Source organism: Thamnophis sirtalis, unplaced genomic scaffold (assembly GCF_051295495.1).
Source record: "Thamnophis sirtalis isolate CommonGarterSnake01/CBP01778 unplaced genomic scaffold, rThaSir2_p1.2 scaffold_3, whole genome shotgun sequence".
In the NCBI taxonomy this organism is placed as follows: domain Eukaryota; kingdom Metazoa; phylum Chordata; class Lepidosauria; order Squamata; family Natricidae; genus Thamnophis; species Thamnophis sirtalis.
In genome coordinates, this window is record NW_028261383.1 from 17135657 (window position 1) to 17157835 (window position 22179).

Consider the following 22179-nt stretch of genomic DNA (forward strand, 5'->3'; position numbering starts at 1 on the left):
TTCTGACTGCCCAACGGTTTCTGACAGAATTTGGACCCTTTTGAGGCCTCTTCAAGCTTTGCAGATCCTTCAGGGTGGCGAGTTTAAATCCCCCAGAGAGATTTTTCTCCATCTCCACAGACGGTTCTTGGACAAGAAGGAGAAGATGATGGAGAAAGTGCCGCCTCTGCAGACGTTGAAGCCACTGCTACTCCCATCCCCATCATCCCTGCCCTTCCCTCAGACGCCTTCCTCTTTCCCGCGCTTTGCAGGGAATCCTGTAAATTTACGCAAAATCCACTAGGGGGCGCCTGCTACCAAGAGTAGGGAACATCAGCCGCTTCCCTATTGGCTCACTGGAGTGCGAACGTCACAGAGGGCTTTCCAGAGCATGCTGCGAAGGAAACAGCATCCTATAGCCTGGCCGATCTAGGACTCCGCACTCGCTTTCCATAGCCCCTGGGGCTCCGCAGAAGGCTGAGAGGCTGCGGGAGAGGTTGGCGGGGGAGAGCCACATGTGGCCCGGGTGAGTTAGGGGCTCTTCCCAGGCAAAGGAAGGCGGAGGAGGAAGAGACACGCGCCCTGCCGTCCTCCGGCTTAAACCCCGGGTCCCATGCTCCTCAGCCGTCCTCACCATGCAGGGGGACGCGGGGATGCCGGGAAGGTGGAGGGGATCCGCAAAAGAACCCAAGGTGGGGAGGAGGGTCGGCCTTGCGGGGGCCCAGCAGGAGAGGAGAGATGCCGGGCGAGGAGGAGGCAGACTTCTCCAACTGCCTCCTTCCCGGCCCTTCTCGGGGGAACATTGGCCCGGCGCTGGGATGAGCCTCTTGGGACTCCGGGCAGGTTGGATGAAGGTTCTTCAGTGGCTGAATTCCATTTTCTAATTCTTGGCGTTCATTTTTCTTTCCATCTCAGATACAGAAACTGGAAGCCATTTGAAATCTTTGCAAGCCAAAAGTTTCTCTTGGGGAGGAAAAAAAGAGCAGAATAACTTGCAGGGATCCGTCCTGGGGCACCTGAAATGGTCCTGTGAAGGAAAAGGCATCTGGAGACCCACAACAGTCCTTGGATCCATCTGGAGTTGCTCTGCAGGACAAAGAAAGGATGGAGACACAACCTTTTGCCAAGGAGGGAAGTGGAAAAGGCCCTTCAGCTGCTCAGCCTGGGAAAGGGGGGAAGCTCTGGACAAGGACTGGGCAGAAGATCCTGGAGGAGGAAACCATCTGCCCTTCAGAAGTTCAGCCCTGGAACTTCATCCAGTACTGGGAGGCTGAGGGTCCTCGAGGACTTTGCAGTCGTCTCCATGACTTTTGTAGGCAATGGTTGAGACCAGAAATGCACACGAAAGCCCAGATGCTGGACCTGGTGGTTCTGGAGCAGCTCCTGGCTATCCTGCCCCCAGAGATGGAGGGCTGGGTGCGGGAATGTGGAGCAGAGACCAGCTCCCAGGCGGTGGCCATGGCTGAAGGCTTCCTCCTGAGCCAGGCAGAGGAGCAGAAGGAGCGGGTCCAATTGCAGGTGAGACACTTTAATCAAGGGAGCTCTAAGGGGAATAAAGAATGTGGTTGAATGCTTCACCCCTCCTTCCCAAACTTCCCTGGGATTCATAATATGTGGATATTGTAAGATATTGATCCATTGTTTTCCCATTCAACCACATGGATATTGATGGATATTTGGGACTTTGAGGTTGCTTTCCTAATATAAGAATGCACTTTATGTCCTGTGATGTACATTAATTCTGCTGCTTTTTCCCTTTCCCCTATTTGAAGTGCTGCAATGTGGAGATCAGAGATCCTGAGGGAAAGAAGAACCCATCAAATCCCCCTCAGAAGCCATTTTTCAGTGGGATCCCTTGGGAAGACCCAAGTCGGGACACCTCAGGAGGTAATCGAAGATCCTCCGATTACCCAGAAAGATCCCACATGTCTTACCTTCTTCTCTCCTGTAGAATACCTCTTCTTTTGTTAAATATGCATTTTGAAATTATTTATTCCTCACAGAGAAACAACGAATGAAGTTTTCTGTTTTTTACGATGGAGCTCAAACAGCCGTTGAACCTCCAAATCAAGTAAGAAAGGGAAACTTCATTAGATTTGTATTCTTCTTTCCTACAGGAAGTGAAGTGGATGTGCAGAGTGCTCCTTCCTTCTATTTCCCACCCTTGTTTGGACTGGATTATTTTTGTGTTCCTGAGCGACATAGAAAGCATAATAGTGTGTTCAAGTTGCTCTCAATCAGCATTACTTCCTCTGTAGATTATTACTGGGATACAATGGATTGTCATTTCTACCCTCAGATTCTGTTTAGGAAATGTTTTTTAAAGACCACAGATTAACTGGTTCTGCTAGGTACTCATCCAACTATGAGTTTACAAGAAGTAATTTTGTAGAAGTCCTTCAAGAAGTAGGAATAAACATATCACTGTGGTAGTAACTGCTAGAGACCTTTTCTTTTTGTCATTCTTTGACTAGGAATTATGCAAGGTTAACGAAAAATAGCTACATTACCATTTTTAAAGAGCCTTGTTAATAACCAGGAGTTCAAAAAATAAGCAAATCATGTTAAAAAATAAAAGCAGTCTTAAAATCCAAATGGAGTGGCTACAGAGATTGTGTAATCACAGTACTTTGGGCTAAAAAATAATTTCCAATCTTCTGATTTGTTCCTGGAGTAAGAGATCAAATGTTCCCGCTTTTCAAAGGCTGAGAAATGACCTTCACACAGAATTTTCTTTTCTTTTCTTCCATTCAACCATCTCCATAGACTAACTAACTAGATTAATAAATGATATAGAGTGATAGATCACTTGATCCAGAAGTGGGATTACTTTACTGAAAGACACTGTAAATTGTCCAGAATCAATCAACTTAATAAAACTTGCCCCAAATATTTCTTCAGTCAAACAAATTTTGGGAATTATCCATTTACTCACCTAAAATTAGGACTTGTGTGAAGCACAGCCATTTAACTTTGCTTCGGGAATTTGGGAACAATGGAGCAGAATAACAGAGTTGGTAGGGATTTTGGAAATTTAAATGGAAAAATCTGCAATTATCATGGAATATACTACTAGGACTATTATACCTATTTCAAACCATTCCAATAAAATTGGGAAAAAATGTTTTGAGGAACTCAATAAAGTAATATTAAGATATATTTGGCAGGGGAAAAAAGCAAGAATAAGCTTAGAAATTCGGCAAGATTCGAGAAATAGAATAGGCTTTGGGCTACCAAATTGGGAATTGGAATGGAAGCACTGATTCACTAAAATGTTATTAACATGGAAAATATTGTTAGATACAAAGATATTTTGAATGAAAAGGGGGAAGTAGAAAAGAATTGAACAAACAACGGATTGATATGGCATAGTACAAGTGCAGATACATTCTACATAAGAGAAAAATGCTAAATGATACGTTTTTACAAAAAATTAACAGAATTAGACAAGATATTAACAGGGACAGAAGAAAAATTGATAAAGAAAACACAGCTACTTATTAAGCATTAAACTGGAAGATGAAAAGTGAAGGAGACAATGATAGTGTGGGCAAAAAACTTTGGTTATACAATAGAGTTAGGTAAATGGCAGAAACTGTGGGACAGGAACTGTAAATTAACAATGTCAACTGCATACAAAGAAAAACTGTATAAGATGTTTTATAGATGGCATTTTGCACCAGTGAAGCTGGGAAAGATATTTAAAGATAAGTCATATTATCATATGTGGTGGACATGCTCAAAAGCAAAAAAAAAATAATAGACAAAAATACATACGTGGCTGGAAAAAAGGATAAAGCAACATTGATTTAAAGGCAGAAATATTCTTGTTGGATATTTTCCCTGAAAATATAGTAAGGGGAATGCATATTTAATATTTAAGATATTGCAAATCCTCCAGTTCTATTCTTTTTTCAGGAGAGTCTTGTCTCCTTTGAGGAGGTGGCTGTGTATTTCTCGGAGGAGGAATGGTCTCAGCTGGATCCTGACCAGAAAGCGCTGCATTCGGAAGTCATGCTTGAAAACCATAGGAACGTGGTCTCTCTGGGTAAGAGTTTTCTAGTCCCCAATCAGACAGTTCAAGGAGACAGATTATAGCTAGTTCTTTTTTTATTAAAACAATCACTGATCAAATATTGTCTCCTGGGTGGGAGAAGGAAAGGATCTGACCTTCTCGTTCTCCAAGGAAGAAAACAGGCAATGTCTCCCACTGCTATAATATAATCATAGCCATGCCCACGGCCCAGCCCACCCCCTTAGCCACCATCTGGCAGCTTCAAGATCCTCTTCTGGGTCCCTTCCCAATCCACATTGATGTCCCTGGCATCTGGCAGATGTTTTGGCTGATTTGCAGTTGCGCTGGTCAGCTGTTTCAACATAGGGCCAAGCAGCTATCCCAGACTAGGCCTGAGAACGTCAGCTGTTCAAGCTGCTTGGTCACCACGATGTAAAAAAGATATTGAGACTCTATAAATAGCACAGAGAAGAGCAACCAAGGTGATTATGGTAGGGGAGTGGAGGCTAAAACATATAAAGAATGGTTGCTGGAACTGGGTATGTCTGGTTTGATGAAAAGAAGGACTACGTGTGATAGGATAACCGTGTTTCAGTATCTACAATACAATACAATAGCAGAGTTGGAAGGTACCTTGGAGGTCTTCTAGTTCAACCGCCTGCCTAGGCAGCAAACCTTATACCTAGCGATGGTGAACCTTTTTGGGATTGAGTGCCATAAGTGAGGGGAGCACGGGGGGGGGGGGGAATGTGCGTGGACATGCCGCACCCATAATGCAATGTGCGAGCCCCCCCAGTGCGCATGCGCACACTACAGGAGCTTCCCCCCCCATTCTTGCATGCTTTTTTCGCCCTCCCCAGGCTCCAGAGGCTTTATAGGAGCCTGGGAGCGATATTGGGTGTATCTAGATATACCCATGTTACACCGAAACTCCGCGAGCTGCACTGGCTCCCCATTGGTCTCCAGACTCGCTTCAAGGTGCTAGTCGTTACTTTTAAATCCCTACATGGTTTAGGACCTAGCTACCTGAGAGACTGCCTCCTGCCACTCACCTCCCAACGACCAATAAGATCGCACAGGCTGGGCCTCCTCCGGGTGCCGTCAACCAGACAATGCTGGTTGGCGGCTCCCCGGGGAAGGGCCTTCTCTGTTGCTGCGCCGGCCCTGTGGAACGATCTACCCGCAGAGATCCGGACCCATACCACTCTCCCGGCCTTCCGTAAAGCCGTTAAGACCTGGTTGTTCCGGCAGGCCTGGGGCTGTTGATGGATATCCAGCCCCCGCTTAGATGTAATGGATGATGTGAATTTTTAATATTGTATTTTTCTATTTTTAAATTTAAACTGTTTCTGTCTTGCTGTGAGCCGCCCAGAGACCCGATGGGAGTGGGCGGCATAACATTTTTAATAAACCTTAAACCTTAAAAACAGCCTCTCCCGGAGGCCCTCCGGAGGCTTCAGGGACCTTCAGGAGGCTTCCCTGAAGCCTCCAGAGGGCAAAAAAAGACCCTCCAAGCAAACCAGAAGTGACTTATATCGAGCCTCTGGGCAAACTGGAAGTCTGTTCCCGAACTTCCGGTTTGCCCATAGGGCCGGTTTTTGGTACACCAGAGGTTTCAGGGAAGCCCATGAAGCCTCCAGAGGGCTTCCGGGAGGGAAGGATCTTTTCGCCCACCCCAGACTCCTAAAAAGCCTCTGGAGCCTGGGGAGGATGAAAAATAGCTTTAAAAAGGGTGAACTCACTGACTCGCGTGTACTGACAAATGACTCCACGTGCCAAAGGTGGCACGTGCCATAGGTTCGCTATCCCGGCCCTATACCGTTTCAGACAAATGTCTATGCAACCTCTCCTTAAAGACTTCCAGTGTTGGGGCATTCACAACTTCTGGAGGCAAGCTGTTCCACTGACTAATTGTTCTAACTGTCAGGAAATTTCTCCTCAGTTCTAAGTTGCTTTTCTCCTTGATTAGATTCCACCCATTGCTTCTTGTTCTACCCTCAGGTGCCTTGGAAAATAGTTTGACTCCCTCTTCTTTTTGGCAACCCCTGAGATAGTGGAACACTGTTATCATGTCTCCCCTAGTCCTTCTTTCTATTAAACTAGACATACCCAGTTCCTGCAACCGTTCTTCATATCTTTTAGTCTCCAGTCCCCTGATCATCTTTGTTGCTCTTCTCTGCACTCTTTAGTCTCCACATCTTTTCTACATTGCGGCGACCAAAACTGAATGCAGTATTCCAAGTGTGGCCTTACCAAGGCATTATAAAGTGGTATTAACTCTTCACATGATCTTGATTCTATCCCTCTGTTTTGACAAACCCATGTTGGCTTTTGGCTATTACTTTGTTTGCTTCTAGGTGTTCGCTAATTCATTGCTTGATTATCTTTTCCAGAATCTTTCCTGGTATTGAGCTCAGGCTGATAGGTCTATAGTTTCCTGGATGTATTTTTTCCCCCTTTTTTGAAGATGGGAACCACATCAGCTCTTTTCCAGTCCTCTGCTAGTTCCCTGGTGTTCCAGGATCTCTGAAAGATATAGTTCAGTGGTTCTGAGATCTCGTCTGCCAGTTCCTTCAGAACCCTGGGGTATAATCCATCCGGTCCTGGTGATTTGAACTCGTCTAGGGTAGACAGGTGCTCACTTACCATTTTCTTCCCTATTTCAACTTGTGTTCCTAATCTGATTTTTGTGGTGCTGTAATTGATAGATTGGACTGTTTTATCCCTTTGTGTAAAGACAGATGCAAAAAATGAGTTAAATAGTTCTGCTTTCCCCCTGTTGCTTGTCACCTTCTTGCCACTTTCTCCTAGCAATGGACCAATTGTTTTCTTAACTTTTTTCTTGTTTTTAACATGTTGGAAGAAACTTTTTTTGTTATTTTTTACTTTTGTGGCAAGCCTTTCTTCATTGTGAGACTTAGCTTTCCTCACTTCGTCTTTACAGCCTCGAGCTATTTGCTGATATTCTGCCTTAGTTATGTCCCCCTCTTTCTATTTTTTATACTTATCTTTTTTGTCTTTCAATTTGTCAGAGAGTTCTTTATGCAGCCATGCTGGTTTCTTTTGGGAGCTGTTATTTTTCTTCTTCATTGATATTGTGCTATATTGGCCTTTTGTAATGTCATTTTTCAAAATTTATGTTTGCATAATGTTGAATTCCAATATTGTATGGTCACTTGCCCCCAGAGTTCCTGTGGCTTCAACACCTTCTATCATTTCCTCTCTGTTAGTGAGAATTAAGTCCAATATGGCTGATCCCCTTGTTCTCTTCTCTACTTTTTGGAAAACAAAGTTGTCGGCCAGGTTTGTTAGGAACCTGTTGGATCTTCCACTTGGTGCAGAGTTTGTTTCCCAGTTGATGTCAGGGTAGTTAAAATCCCCCACTACTATTATAGTGTGTTTCCTACACACCTTAGTTAGTTGACTAGCAAAAAGTTCATCTACTTCCTCTGTTTGGTTGGGTGACCTGTAGTATAGACCTATGGCAATGTCATTTCCCCCACAACCTTTAATATTGATCCATATGCATTCAAAATAGTTCTCATCATTGTTGTGCTCAATTTCTGTAGAGATGTAGTTATTTCTTATATATAGTGCAACTCCACCTCCATTGGGGGACTGCCACAAAGAAGTGGGAGTCAAGCCATTCTCCAAAGCACCTGAAGGTAGGATAGGAACCAATGGGAAGAAACTAATCAAGGAAAGAAGAATCACCCAAAGAGATGGCTGCCCACATGGACGTTGCGGCTGAGCGTTCTTTATTTCAGTGTATGGTGTGGATGATTCTGTGTGGGCTTTGGATTTTTGAAGTTTTTAAGAAGAGATTGGATAGCGATTTCTTTGAAATGGTATAGGGTTTCCTGGCTAAGAATGGGGTTAGAATAGAAGACCCCCAAGGTCCCTTCCAACGCTGTTATTCTATTCTATTCTATCTCGTGCGGTCCTCAGTTTGTAGAAAACTCAGGTATAAAATACTATAGTGTGAGATCAGTAGAGTGAGACCTTGCATTACTGATCTTGCGTGATTTGGCACTAAAGTAGTTTAGGTATCTGTTCTCTGCTAACTGAGGCCTGTACCAGATTTGGCCAAAGAGACCTTGCAAGCCAATGATACTTTTGAGCAGTGAAATAGCCGTTCTTAAAACCTCCCAACCTTTCCAGTCTCAGCACGAAGAATGTTTAGAAGCCAATGGAAGGCTTCAAAGGATTTCGCCTCAAAGTCTCATTACTGGGATGAAGAAATGGGCCAAGCGGGGGTCTGGCCCCCCAGATACACCCCGCAGAGGAGTTGCTCCAATGTACACTGAGCAAGAAGGAGCTTGTTTCAAAATTATTTCAGTTCTCACAGATCTCTGCTGAACTTTACCCACCCCAAAAAGTCTTAGGTTTTCTCCTAATTCCTTCTTGGATGTTTCCCCTGATTAGTCCTTAACTGAAAACTGACTTTGAGTGATATTTGCATATATATAGATAATTGTAAAGAAAGATATTTTCTAGATATTATCAAGGCTTTAATGACTCATGAATATAGAAATCATCATGTCTATATCACAGCACTGTAGGCATGCAAAATACAACATAGAATTTTGGACAAATTCAGAAGAATATCCGTTGACTTTCTACAGTTTGATCTTTTTCTCTAACCTTGTTATCGTTTTCATTTCTCTTTTGCTTTGAAGGTAATAATGGGCAGGAGAATCAAGATTCCTATGAACTGTTCCAAGTGATCAATGATAAATATGGAATGGAGAAGTTTGGATTTCGAATAGAATTTGAAAGCCATAAGAAAAAACAGTCAAATAATTGGAATCAGGAAAGCTCCTCTTCCACTGATGCTCCGATGCAAGACTTTCTTGCCCAACATGAGAAAATGGGGAAGAAATATATTGGGAAAAGTGAGAAGCTAATCAATGATATATTACATGTTAATGAACACTGTTTAACACAAAACAAAGGAGAAGATGCTATAAGACAGAACAGAAAAAATTACAATGGGACATTCATTCTTTCTGTTGAGAATAATTTTCTTACATCTCAAAAAGCGATTGACACAGAAAAGGAGCCTTATCAATGTTTGGAATCTGGAAAACATTTTAGAACAAGCAGGCAACTTACTTCTGAAAGGATTCACATCGGGGAGAAACAGTGTTCAGAAGCTCCTCTAGCCCACACAGCACAGCCCCTCCAAGCAGCAGGAGAGAAACCATTTAAATGCATGGAGTGTGGAATGACCTTTGCTGATAGCAAGGGACTTAGAAACCACAAAACAATCCACACAGGGAAGAAGCCATTTAAATGCATCGAGTGTGGAAAAACCTTTACTGGAAAAAGGAGTCTTATTTCCCATCAGGTAATCCACACAGGGGAGAAACCATATAAATGCATGGAGTGTGGAAAAACTTTTCCACATAGCAGTGGTCTTAGATACCACAAAACGATCCACACAAGAGAGAAACCCTATAAATGTATGCAGTGTGGAAAAACGTTTACTCATAGCAAGGAACTTAGAAACCACAAAACGATCCACACAAGAGAGAAACCATTTAAATGTATGGAGTGTGGAAAGACCTTTACTCATAGCAAAAAACTTAGAAACCACAAAACAACCCACACAGGAGAGAAACCCTATAAATGCATGGAGTGTGGAAAGACCTTTACTGATAGCAATGGGCTTACTGCTCACAATACGATCCACACAGGAGAGAAACCATTTAAATGCATGGAGTGTGGAAAGACTTTTGCTCTGAGCAATAGACTTAATATGCACAAAAAGATCCACACAGGGGAAAAGCCATTTAAATGCATGGACTGTGGAAAAACCTTTACTCAACGTGGCCAACTTACTACTCATAAGAGGATCCACACAGGGGAGAAGCCATTTAAATGCATGGAGTGTGGAAAAACCTTTGCTCAAAAAAGGAGTCTTATTTCTCATCAGGTAATCTACACAGGGGAGAAACCATATAAATGCATGGAATGTGGAAAAACCTTTACCCAAAAAAGTAGCCTTATTTCCCATCACATGATCCACACAGGGGAGAAACCATATAAATGCATGGAGTGTGGAAAGACCTTTGCTAAGAGCAATAACCTAAGAACACACACAAGGATCCACACAGGGGAGAAGCCATTTAAATGCACGGAGTGTGGGAAAACCTTTACTCAAAAACGGAGTCTTGTTTCCCATCAGGTAATCCACACAGGGGAGAAACCATATAAATGCATGGAGTGTGGAAAAACCTTTACTCAAATAAGTAGCCTTATTTCCCATCAGGTGATTCACCCAGGGGAGAAACCATATAAATGCACGGAGTGTGGAAAAACCTTTACCCAAAAAAGTAGTCTTATTTCCCATCAGGTGATCCATACAGGGGATAAACCATATAAATGCATGGAGTGTGGAAAGACCTTTGCTAAGAGCAATAACCTAAGAATACACACAAGGATCCACACAGGGGCGAAGCCATTTAAATGCATAGAGTGTGGAAAAACCTTTACTGAAAAAAGGAATCTTATTTCCCATCAGGTAATCCACACAGGGGAGAAACCATATAAATGCATGGAGTGTGGAAAGACTTTTGCTCATTGTGTTGATCTCAGTAACCACAAAAAGACCCACATTGGAAAATCCATTTAAATGCATGGAGTGTGGAAAGACCTTTGCTCTGAGCAGTAGTCATTTTTTTTTAGTCATTTTATTGACATTTATAGGCCGCCCTTTTCCCTAAGGGGACTCAGGGCGGCTTACATTTCATAGGAGGGGAGTGTAAGACAGGACACAAAAGAAATGTGAATAAAGGAAAATAACCAATAAAACACAACATTCATTCGACATTCGGGCGGGGCGAGATTAGGATCTTATCCCCAGGCCTGACGGGATAGCCAGATCTTGAGGGCTGTGCGGAAGGTCTGGACGGTGGTGAGGGTGCAAATCTCCATGGGGAGATCATTCCAAAGCGTCGGAGCTGCAACCGAGAAGGCTCTCCTCCGCGTAGTCGCCAGTCGGCACTGACTGGCGGATGGAATTCGAAGGAGGCCTACTCTATGCGATCTGATGGGACGAAGGGAGGTAATTGGCAGAAGGCGGTCTCTCAAATAGTCAGATCCACTACCATGAAGGGCTTTATGGATGGTGAGTAGCACCTTGAAGCGCACCCGGAGATCAACAGGTAGCCAGCGCAGCTCACGGAGGATCGGTGTTATGTGGGCGAACCGCGGTGCGCCCACAATCACTCGCGCGGCTGCATTCTGGACTAGCTGAAGTCGCCGGATGCTCTTCAAGGGCAGCCCCATGTAGAGCACATTGCAGTATTCCAGCTTAGAGATCACAAGGGCTTGAGTGACTGTTGTGAGAGCCTCCCGGTTCAGGTAGGGCCGCAACTGGCGTACCAGGCGAACCTGGGCAAATGCCCCCCTGGTCACAGCTGACAAATGATGGTCAAAAGTCAGCTGTGGGTCCAGGAGGACTCCCAAGTTGCGGACCCTGTCTGAGGGGGTATAAATTTTGACCCCCCAGCCTGATTGATGGAACATTGGCCAAATTGTTGGGAGGGAAACACAACAGCCACTCGGTCTTGTCTGGGTTGAGTACCAGTTTGCTAGCTCTCATCCAGTCCTTAACGGCCTCAAGACCCCGGTTCATCACGTCCACCGCTTCATTGAGTTGGCACGGGGCGGACAGATACAGCTGTGTATCATCCGCGTATTGATGGTATTTTATCCCGTGCCTCCGAATGATCTCGCCCAGCGGTTTCATGTATATGTTGAATAGTAGGGGGGATAAGACCGAACCCTGTGGCACCCCATAAGTTAGGGGCCTCGGGGACGATCTCTGCCCCCCCACCAACACCGACTGCGACCTCTCCGAGAGGTAGGAGGAGAACCACCGCAGAACAGTGCCTCCCACCTCCCGCAGTCGTCGCAGAAGGATACCATGGTCGATGGTATCGAAAGCCGCTGAGAGGTCAAGGAGAACCAGGATGGACGCATGGCCTCCATCTCTGGCTCTCCAGAGATCATCGGTCAATGCGACCAAAGCGGTTTCTGTGCTGTAACCGGGCCTGAAGCCGGACTGGAAGGGGTCAAGATAGTTAGCTTCCTCCAAGGTACGCTGAAGCTGGAAGGCCACCTTTAGACTTACTACCCACAAAAAGATCCACACCAGAGAAAAGCCATTTAAATGCATGGAATGTGAAAAGAGCTTTGCTCAAAAAGTAATCTTTTTTCCCATAAGATGATCCACTCAGAAGAGAAACCATTTAATGAATGCAGTGGAAAGATCTTTGCACACAGAGGTAATCTTAATACTTGTCAGGTGATCCGCACAGGGCAGAAATTATATAAATGCATGGAATGTGGAATGAACTTTGCTCAGAATGGTAATCTTAATTCTCATAAAAGGATCTATGCTCGGGAGAAAATATATAGCAATAGGAATTCCACTTTAGATTTCTCTACCATTCCTCAAAGCTTTATAGCAGTGTTTCAGCAGTTTACAAAGTCAGCATGTTGTCCTCAGAAATTTGGGTCCTCATTTTATTGACCTCAGAAAGATGAAAGGCTTTTAATTAGAAGATGAATAAATGAAGGAGAGAATGATAATATGGGCAAAAAACTTGTTATACAATAGAGTTAGATAAATGGCAGAAATTGGGACAGGAACTATAAATTTACAATGTCAGCTGCTTGCAAAAAATCTGTAAGATGTTTTATAGGTGGCATTTTGTACAAGCGAGGTTGGCAAATATGTTTAAAGAGAAGTCGGCTAAATGCTGCAAGTGCTGTCAAATACCTGGGTCGTGTTATATGTGGCACACATGCTCAAAAGCAAAAAAATATTGGACAAAAATACATACATGGCTGAAAAAAAATGATAAGGAACATACTGGTTTAAAGCCAGAAATATTCTTTTTGGGGATTTTTCCTGAAAAATATAGTAAGGGGAATGCATATTTAATTATCTATTATATATTAACTGCAGCTATAAATGTATTTGCACGAAATTGGAAAAGTGAAGAGATCCCTACAGAAAATGTGATTAGGAAAATATTAGAATGCAGAAATGAATGGATTAACGCTTGCAATTAAGGAGAAAGAACAAACTGAATATTATATGAGATTTCTTTTATCAATTGTCCAAAACATGCCGTGATGTGATCTGAATAAGATGTGGCTTGACCCGCTATTGAAATGCTTCCCGGCTCTTTACCAAAATGTGCTTGCAGTGGCTGCTGGATACGGAGTGGCCGGTCCCGTGCCTTTGCCTGTGCCACCCGCAGCAGTCCCAGTTGCTGCAAACAAGCAGCGAACATGTCGTGTTAAAAGTGGGACTCACCTACTGTCAGTTGCACCGCGGTAGGCGGAAAAACCCTAGAGAACAGCTACCCTCCCTTTGGGAAAGAGCCAGGGGGTGTTTCAAAAGCATGTCAAGCCAGGTTTAATTCAGATCACATCCCGGTGTGCTGGGGTTTGCATGGTGGCAGCAACATATTGCAGGATAATTTTTATCCTCCTTCCAAAACATACCGAGGCAAGTCCTGCTTTTCACTTTTCACACATTGCCTGCAGCCACTAAAACGAAGGACTCATGGGGACTCTTTGTCCGCCTGACAGCAGTGCTCTAGGCCACCCTTCAGGGCTGTTCCTGCCTGAAATGGAGTGAGCAGGCCCAAATCTATGACCTCTGGAGCGCTCCCCACCAGTCTGACAGGGCCCCTTCCCCAGTGGTTCCCAGTGTGACCTCGCCACTGTGTTCAAGCTGCTGAGCCCTGTCCTGCGTGTCTACTCTGTGCTGCAATTCTCTTCATTGCATTAAAAATTACTAACACACCAAAGTGTGGATGGCCTGCGGGGTGGCATATTTTGGCTCTTGCTGAGTTGAAGCTGTTGTTTCAAATATTGCTTATTAAACGGCCTATGAGAAACTGGAGGGGAAAAAAGAAATAAAAACATAAAGAAAAATCAAAGGTTACTTCCATTCTTTTGAATGGATTTTAAGCACTTTTACATCATTTTAATAATTTTGTTTTGCTCATTGTATATAACCCCTTTGTCTGTCATTGTCGACTCCAAATGTGGGCAAATCTTTTCATTTTCTCTTTTTATTTATGGTCTCATGATACCCTATCTTAAATTCTCCAAAGGGCTTAAGTTTCCTAGTCACATCTCTTGAATTTCCTACCAAATCCCTATGTAAAAATGTTTTTTTCCTGATCAGTTTAGATTTGTATTCCTTTTTCACGATCCTCCTTTCTTGGTTTAATAATATCCTCTGTTCTCAAGCCAGAAATGAAACACCATTTCCCCTCTTCATTCCTGAATTAAAGAGCCTCTTTATGAGGTAAATTTTCTGGAATATTCAGAAGTTTCAGCCTTTTCTCCATTTTTTCTTTTTCCCCTGAGTCTTTTCATGGGCACAAAGGGGCAAAGAGGGGGAGGGAGGGAGGGAAAGAGAAGGGGCAGAGAGACTTCGAAAGGCAGAGGGAGGAAGAGAAAGGAAGGGAAAGGTGGATGGGGGAAAGAGGGAGGGAAACAGAAACGAAGGGCAAGAAATGGGGAAGAGAGGAATGAAAAGAAATATTTTAAAAAGTTTCTTTTTTGTTGCTAAATATAATATAAAAGCAAAAAAGTGGGGCATAAAAGTGCATTTATCACATTTTTTTTAGAATTAGTTGAACTCTTGTGTTTATCCTATTTTTGGTAGTAAAGCTTCATTATTCAGGTTAAATTGCCCTGTTGGCACTTTGCGATAAATAAGTGGGTTTTGGGTTGCAGTTTGGGCCCTTGGTCTCTAAAAGGTTTGCCATCACTGCCTTAGTAAGACCACTCCTACTGTACTGCATCCAGTTTTGGTCACCACACTATAAAAAATAAATTGAGACTCTAGAAAGAGTGCAGAGAAGAGCAACGAGGATTATTAGGGGACTGGAGGCTGAAACATATGAAGAACGGTGACCGGAACTGGGCATGGCTAGTCTAATGAAGAGAAGGACCAGAGGAGACATGATCGCAGTATTCCAATATTTGAGGGGCTGCCACAGAGAGGAAGGGGTCAAGCTCTTCCCCAAAGTACCTGAAAGCCAGACACGAAAGAACAGATAGAAACTAAACAAGGAGAGGTTCAGCCTGGAAATGAGAATTTTTTTGACAGAGCAATCAACCAATGGATCAGCTTGCCTTCGGAAGTTGTGGGAACTTCATCACCAGAAGCTTTCAAGAAGAGACTGGACTGCCATCTGTCAAAAACGGTGTAGGGTCTGCTTAGGCGGGGGTTGGAATAAATGACTTGCAAGGTGCCTTCCAACTTTTAGTCTCTAACCAGATTTATATTCCTTTTTCACAATCTTCCATTCTTAGATTCACTTTTTCTCCTGTCAGAGATGAAAGCCTCTTTATGTGGTAAAATTTCTGAAACACCCAGAAATCTCAGCTTTTCCTCCATTTTGGGCCTGGTTGTCTTTTTTCTTTCTGAGTGTTTCATTCCAAACGAGTTGCCTGGGGTGTTCGTCGGAAGAGGCTGGAGGGGTCTCTGCCCTTTCTGCTTCCCCCCTTCAATGTGAGGCTGGGGGAATAATTTGAGAAGAGCAGCTGTATGTATTGAATTCAAGAAATAAGAAACACATAAAAATCCTTTTCTTAATTGTGGCCTTCCTTCTTGTGTCCCATCTGCCTCCCCTTCAGGCAGGGGTTCCCAACAACTGCTAGACACAAGCTGGGTTTCCAACAGAGGCTCCTAGTCCTCCTCTTGTGACTGCCCGTCTGTTTCTGATAGGATTTGGACCCTTTTGAGGCCTTCTGCAATCTGCCCAGCCTTCAAGGCGGCTGTTCTTGAGGGAGGTGAGTTCAAAATCCTCCAGAGAGATAGTTTTTTGATTCTCCACAAACAGTTCCTGGAGAGGAAGGAGAGGAAGATGGAGAAAGTGCCACCTCTGGAGATGTTGAAGCCTTTGTCTGACAGGGAGACATTACGAGGGGACCTTTCCTCCTACTCCCAAGCCCATCATCCCCACCCTCTCCCTTCCCCTCAGATGTGCTCTTCTTTCCCGCCCTTTCTACAATCCTGCCAGTTGCGCCAAAGCCACCAGGGGGCAGCATCTGCCAAGACAAGTGAAATACCCGTGCTTCCCCATTGGCCCGCTGGAGGGCGAAGGTCACGGCGGGTTTTCCAGAGGACGCTGCGAAGGGAGTGACGTCACAAACTCTTACCGCTCTAGGACGCCGCATTCGCTCTCCTTAACCCCTGGGGCTCCGCAGGAGGCGGAGAGGCTGCGGGAGGAGATCCAGACGTGGCCCGGGTGAGTTGGGGGCTCTTCCCGGGCAAAGGGAGGCGTAGGATAGAGAGACCCGCGCCCGGCCCTCCTCCGGCTTCAACCCCAGGTCCCATGCTCCTCATCCGTCCTCTCTCTGCAGGGGGAAGCGGGGAAGGCGGAGGGGATCCGGGGAAGAGCCCGAGTGTGGGCAGCGGAGGGTCGGAGGCCCAGCAGGAGAGGAGAGAAGCCGGGCGAGGAGGAGGCAGGATTCGCACCAGGCACCCCGAGGGCCCGATCCTGTCTTCGGAGGGGGAGAGAAGCGGGGAGGCCTCTCCAGCTGCCTCCTTCCCGGCCCTGCGCTGGGATGACCCACTGGGGACTCCGGGCAGGTTGGGTGAAGATTGTTCAGTGGCTGAATTCCACTTTCTTATTCTTGCCCTTTATTTTTTCTTTCCATCTCAGATACAGAAACCTGAAATCTTTGCAAACCAAAAGTTTCTCTTGGCCAAAAGAAAAAGTAGTGGAATAATTTGCAGGGACCATAAATGGCCCCGTGAAGGAAAAGGCATCTGGAGACCCACCAGAGTCCTTGGAGCCATCTGGAGTTGCTCTGCAGGACAGAGAAAGGATGGAGACACAACCTTTTGCCAAGGAGTTCTGGAGAAGGATTGGGCAGAAGATCCTGGAGGAGGAAACCATTCCCCCTTCCGAAGTTCAGCCTTGGAAGTTCATTCAATACTGGGAGGCTGAGGGTCCCCGAGGATTTTGCAGCCGACTCCATGACTTTTGTAGGCGGTGGCTGAGACCAGAAAAGCACACGAAAGCCCAGATGCTGGACCTGGTGGTTCTGGAGCAGCTCCTGGCTATCCTTCCCCCAGAGATGGAGAGCTGGGTGCGGGAGTGTGGAGCAGAGACCAGCTCCCAGGCGGTGGCCCTGGCAGAAGGCTTCCTCCTGAGCCAGTCAGAAGAGCAGAAGGTCCAGTTGAAGGTGAGAGACTTTAGGGAGCTCAAAAGGGAATAAAGAATATGTTTGAATACTTCACCCCTCCTTCCCAAACTTCTCTGGCATTCATAATACGTAATGATGTCCCACAAATTCTTTTAGGGGATTGTTCCATTGTTTTCTCACTCAACCTCATTGATGGATATTGGGGGCTTTGAGGTTGTGTTCCAAATATAGGAATCCATTTTCCATTTCATGAGATTTACAGTATTTTGTGTGATGTACATTAAATTTGCTTCTTTTTTCCTTCCTCCTATTGGAAGTGCTGCACTGTGCAGATCAGAGATCCCGAGGGAAAGAAGAATCCATCAAATCCGCCTCAGGAGCTATTTTTCAGGAAGATCCCTTGGGTAGATCAAAGTCTAGACACCTCAGGAGGTAATGGAAGAGCCTCAAATTACCTATCTGTCTTACTTTCGCTCTCTCTTCTCTTCTATAGAATACCACCTCCTTTTTTGTTAATTATGCATTTTGAAATTATTTATTCTTTACAGAGAAAAAAAGAATGAAGTTTTCTGGTTTTTCTGACGGTCAAACAGCAGTTGAACATCCAAATCAAGTAAGAAAGGGAAAAGTTATTAATTTGTATTCTCCCTTCAGCAAGTGAAGTGTGTGTGCAGAATGCTCTCTCCTTCTATTTTCCCCTCTTGTTTGGCCTGGATTTTTTTGTGTTCTTCCACAACATGGACAGCAGAATAGCAGATTCAACCAGCATAGCTTCCTCTGGTTATCTTGTTCATCAATTTTGCATTTACAAGAAGGATTTTTTAAAAATCCTTCAAGAATTAGGAATAAACACATCACAGTGGCAAGAACTGCTAGAGACCCATTTGTTTTGTCATTCTTTGACTTGGAATTGTGCAGTGCTAATGAAAAAATAAATAAAATCATTACTATTTTTAAAAAGCCTTGTTTATAACTGGTAGTTTAAAAAATAAGCAAATCATATTAAAAAAATAAAGCAGAATTTTAAAATGGAAAGTGAATGGCCACATGAAGCAGGTAATTACAATTCTTTGGGCTACAAAATAATTTCCAATCCTCTAATTTGTTCCTGGATTAGGAGATCAAACATTCCCAATTTGCAAAGGCTGAGAAACAACCTTCACAGAGAATTTTCTCTTCTTTCTTTTCTTCCATTCAGCCAATGGCTCAGACTACTAGATCAATAAATGATAGACAGAGCGATAGATCAATTGATTCAGATGTGGGGTTACTTTACTGTGAAGCAATGTAAGTTCTGCAGAATCAATCTTGGTAAAATTTGCCCGAAATATTTCTTAAGTCAAACAAATTTTCAGAATTGGCCATTTAGGACTTGTGTGAAGCACGGCCACTTACCGTATTTTTTGGAGTATAAGACGCACCTTTTTTTTCTCAAAAAAAAAAAAAACCAGCCTGAAAATCTGGGTGCATCTTATACATCGAATACACCTTTTTTTGCCTCCCAAAGTCCTGCCCTCTGCACCAAAATGGCCATGCATATCCTTATGGAGGCTTTCAGAGACCTCCTGAGGGCTGGAGAGGGCAGAAATAAACAAAAAATGGGCCGTTTTTGCCTCCCGCAGCCCCCAACAGCACTCTATAAGTCTCCATAAGGCTATGCATGCAATTTTCTTTTACAAAAGACAGGCCCGTTTTCATGAAAAATGGGACATTTTTTTGCTCATTTTTAAACCCCCCTACTGTATTTCCCTCTCTCCCTCTACCTACCTACCTACCTACCTACCTACCTATCTACCTACCTACCTACCTACTGTATTTCTGTCTGTCTCTCTCCCTCTATCTACCTGCCTACCTAGGCCCTCTCTCTCCCTACCTCTCTACTGTATCTCTCTCTCTCTCTCTCTCTCTCCCTCCCTCCCCCTCTCTCTCTCTCTCTCTCTCTCTCTCTCTCTCTCTCTTTCTCTCTAACCCGCTACCTACCTACCTACCTACCAGTGACGTGCGGTGAAGTTTATACCTGGTGAGGCTCAGCTGGGCATCCTTTTGCGAAGCAGCTCAGCAGGGCAGCGATCGGCCTTGGCGGGGGGGGGGGGAATTTGCATCGCGGGAGCAGCCAAGCGCCCGGGTCTGCAGCAAAGGCGCTTGGCGGCTCCCACGATGCAAAGTGCCCCGCTGCCCCCGATGCCGCCGCCCACCCGTTCTCTCGCCTCCTGCTTTGGTTAACACTAAGCAGACACCAAGCCACTGTGACCTGGAATCTGGTAGCAACTATCTTGGCTTTAATTATTTTTAAAAAAATATTTAAATTTCTTTCTTTTTCCTGAGGAGACTGGTGAGGCTCCGCCTCCCTTGCCTCTAGTGACTGCACGTCCCTGCTACCTACACTCTCTCTCCCTTCCTCCCTATCTACTGTATTTCTCTATCTCTATTTCTTTCTCTCTCTCCCTTTATCTACCTACCTACTTTTTTTTAATTTGCGTCTTCAAAACCTTGGTGCATCTTATACTCCAGTGCATCATACTCTGCAAAATACAGTAACTTAGTGCATAACTTTGCTTTGGGAATTTGGGAACAACGGAGAAGAATAACAGAATTGGTACGGATCTTGGAGGTCTTCTAGTCCAAACTCTTTCTCTTTCCTATAACATTTCAGATAAATGACTGCCCAATTTCATCTTAAACATTAAACAGTATTGGAGCATGGACAACTTCTGGAGGCAAGTCATTCCGCTGATGAATTGTTCTCACTGTTAGGAAGTTTCTTATCAGTTGTAGGTTACTTCTCTCCTTGATTGGCTTCCATCCATTACTTTTTGTCCCGCCTTCAGGTGCTTTGGAGAATAGTTAGGGCTCCTCTTCTTTGTGGCAGCCCTTACATATTGCAACACTGCTATTATGTCACTAATAACTAGACATACCCAATTCCAGGAACCGTTCTTCATATGTTTTAGCCTCCAGGGCCCTAATCATTTTGGTTGGTCTTCTTTGTATTCTTTCTAGAGTCTCAAGATCTTTTTTACATCTGGCAACCAAAACTTGATGCAATATTCCAGAGTTCTTGCCAAGACATTATAAAGTGGTTCTAACACTTCATGTGATCTTGATCCTGTTCCTCTCCTAATGCAGCCTATGATTCTGTGTCGGGTTTTTTTGGCACCTATAGCATACTGCTGACTCATGTTTAAGTGATTGTCCATTAGGACTCCAAGACCCCTGTGGCACATACTACTGTTGAGCCAGCTATCACCTATTCCCGTGATGGCGAACCTATGGCACAGGTGGCACAGAGAGCCCTCTCTGCGGGCATGCCAACCGTCGCCTGAGCCTAGCTCCACCATGCATGTGCATGCGCCTCCTGCCAGCAGTTCGTTTTCGGTTCTGCCACACATGTGTAGGGAGGTGACACATGTAGGGGATGCGTGCGCACACGCATGGGGGTGGGGTTCATTTGCGGGTAGGCTTACATTGCATTTTTGGTGTTTGCGTGCGTGCGCGCCCCTCCCCTGTGCCCCATTTCTGGCCTGGAAGGTTTGCCGCACCAACCTGGCATCCATACGGGGTGTGGGAGGGAGTGGTTGCATTTTGGGGTAATGCACTTTGGCCACTTGGCAACAAAAAGGTTAGTCATCACTCATCTATTCTATGCCCAAGCATTTGGTTTTTCCTTCCTAAATGTAGATCGTAACATTTCTCAACGTTGATTTTCATTTTGTTAGATGGGGCCCAATCTGTCGACCCTTCTATATCTCGAGCCAATCTTCTGGAATGTTGGTGTTCCGGTCAATTTGGTCTTGTCTGCAAATTTGATGAGTTCCCCTTCTATCCCCTTGTCTAAATCATTGATGAAGATGAACAGATCTTGCAAATTCTCCTGTTCTGTTCATTTTTCCTTGTTCAGGGGAGTCTGGTGTCCTTCGAGGAGGTGGCTGTGTATTTCTCTGAGGAGGAATGGTCTCAGTTGGAACCTGACCAGAAAGCGCTGCATTCGGAAGTCATGCTTGAAAACCATAGGAACATGGTCTCTCTGGGTAAGAGTTTTCTAGTCCCCAGAGTGTTCACGAAGACAGATTATAGTTATTTTTTATTAAAAAATCACTAATCAGATATCATCTCCTGGAAAGGAAACAGAAAGTATCTGGCCTTCTGGTACTCCAAGGAAGGAAATGTCTCTTTGCTTAGATGCTTTTGGGCTATTTCTTATCTGTATTGTTCCATTTCTCTTTGAACTTATCTGTGGAGGCTGAGAAAAATGGCGTGTGTTTTTATGTGTCCTCTGGAGGTCATGTGAGAAGAATGTGTTGTCATTTGTCCTCTGAAACCTCCCCAAATTGTGTGAGAACAGAACTTTTACCTCAGGCCATGGAAGAGCATTCTCCTTGAATGCTCTTTTGAAGAGCAAAGGCCTCATGAAGTGTGACTCAGAGCATCCTAGGTTACAGGTGATCCCCGAGTTATGACAGTTCACAGTGAGCATTCAAAGTTATGATTCCTCCCCCCACTACTTTAGACCCAGTCCCAAAATTATGAACTCCGAGGCATTCCGTTTCCTCAAAGAACAAATTTATTTAGATGCACCATTTTGGCACTAACTAGTGGAAAGCCAGTACTGAAAGTTCCTGGGATTTCCAGATCACTGTAAATAGGATTTTCTCAATTTTTCAAAACAATATGTCAGATTATCCAACTCGGATAAAAACTGTTTGGCGACTTCCTCTGACCAGCCAGCTGTTGAAACATTGCTGGCTATTGGCCAGTTATGTTGTTTGGCTGAAACTCCACCCAGCTCTCCCCCCTTTCAGCTCTCAAATGTGTCCAACTGAATTCATATGAATAACCTGGATACAACCAAACCCGCAATCTAACCAAATTCAGGCTTGACACCCAGATCCAATTGAGGAAATATGCCAACTTCCCCGAGGTTCCATCAAAAGTTGCCATGAACCTCGGTGGCTGGTGGCGGAGCTGCAGGGGTGCGGCCTGGTCGCACC

At 44.5% G+C, this 22179-nt stretch overlaps 2 protein-coding genes across 3 annotated transcripts; both read left to right on the forward strand.

Annotated features, from left to right (window-relative positions):
• The first annotated feature begins 1083 nt into the window (after window positions 1-1083).
• Window positions 1084-13380, forward strand: LOC148047306 (uncharacterized). 2 transcript variants are annotated; one of them, XM_087711392.1, is made up of 6 exons: window positions 1084-1497; window positions 1752-1866; window positions 1983-2050; window positions 3898-4027; window positions 8674-10612; window positions 12317-13380. In XM_087711392.1, the coding sequence occupies exons 1-6, from the start codon at window positions 1084-1086 to the stop codon at window positions 12534-12536; spliced, it is 2886 nt and encodes a 961-aa protein (XP_087567518.1). In that variant the 3' UTR covers window positions 12537-13380. The 2 variants fall into 2 exon arrangements, with proteins under 2 accessions (XP_087567518.1, XP_087567517.1); XM_087711391.1 differs by lacking the exon at window positions 12317-13380 and having other exon boundaries at window positions 8674-10653.
• LOC148047307 (zinc finger protein 202-like) lies at window positions 13207-22025 on the forward strand. The gene is made up of 6 exons (XM_087708038.1): window positions 13207-13348; window positions 16779-17230; window positions 17509-17623; window positions 17740-17804; window positions 21090-21219; window positions 21991-22025. Exons 1-6 carry the CDS (start codon window positions 13207-13209, stop codon window positions 22023-22025), a joined length of 939 nt encoding a protein of 312 aa, XP_087564164.1.
• The last annotated feature ends 154 nt before the right edge of the window (window positions 22026-22179 follow it).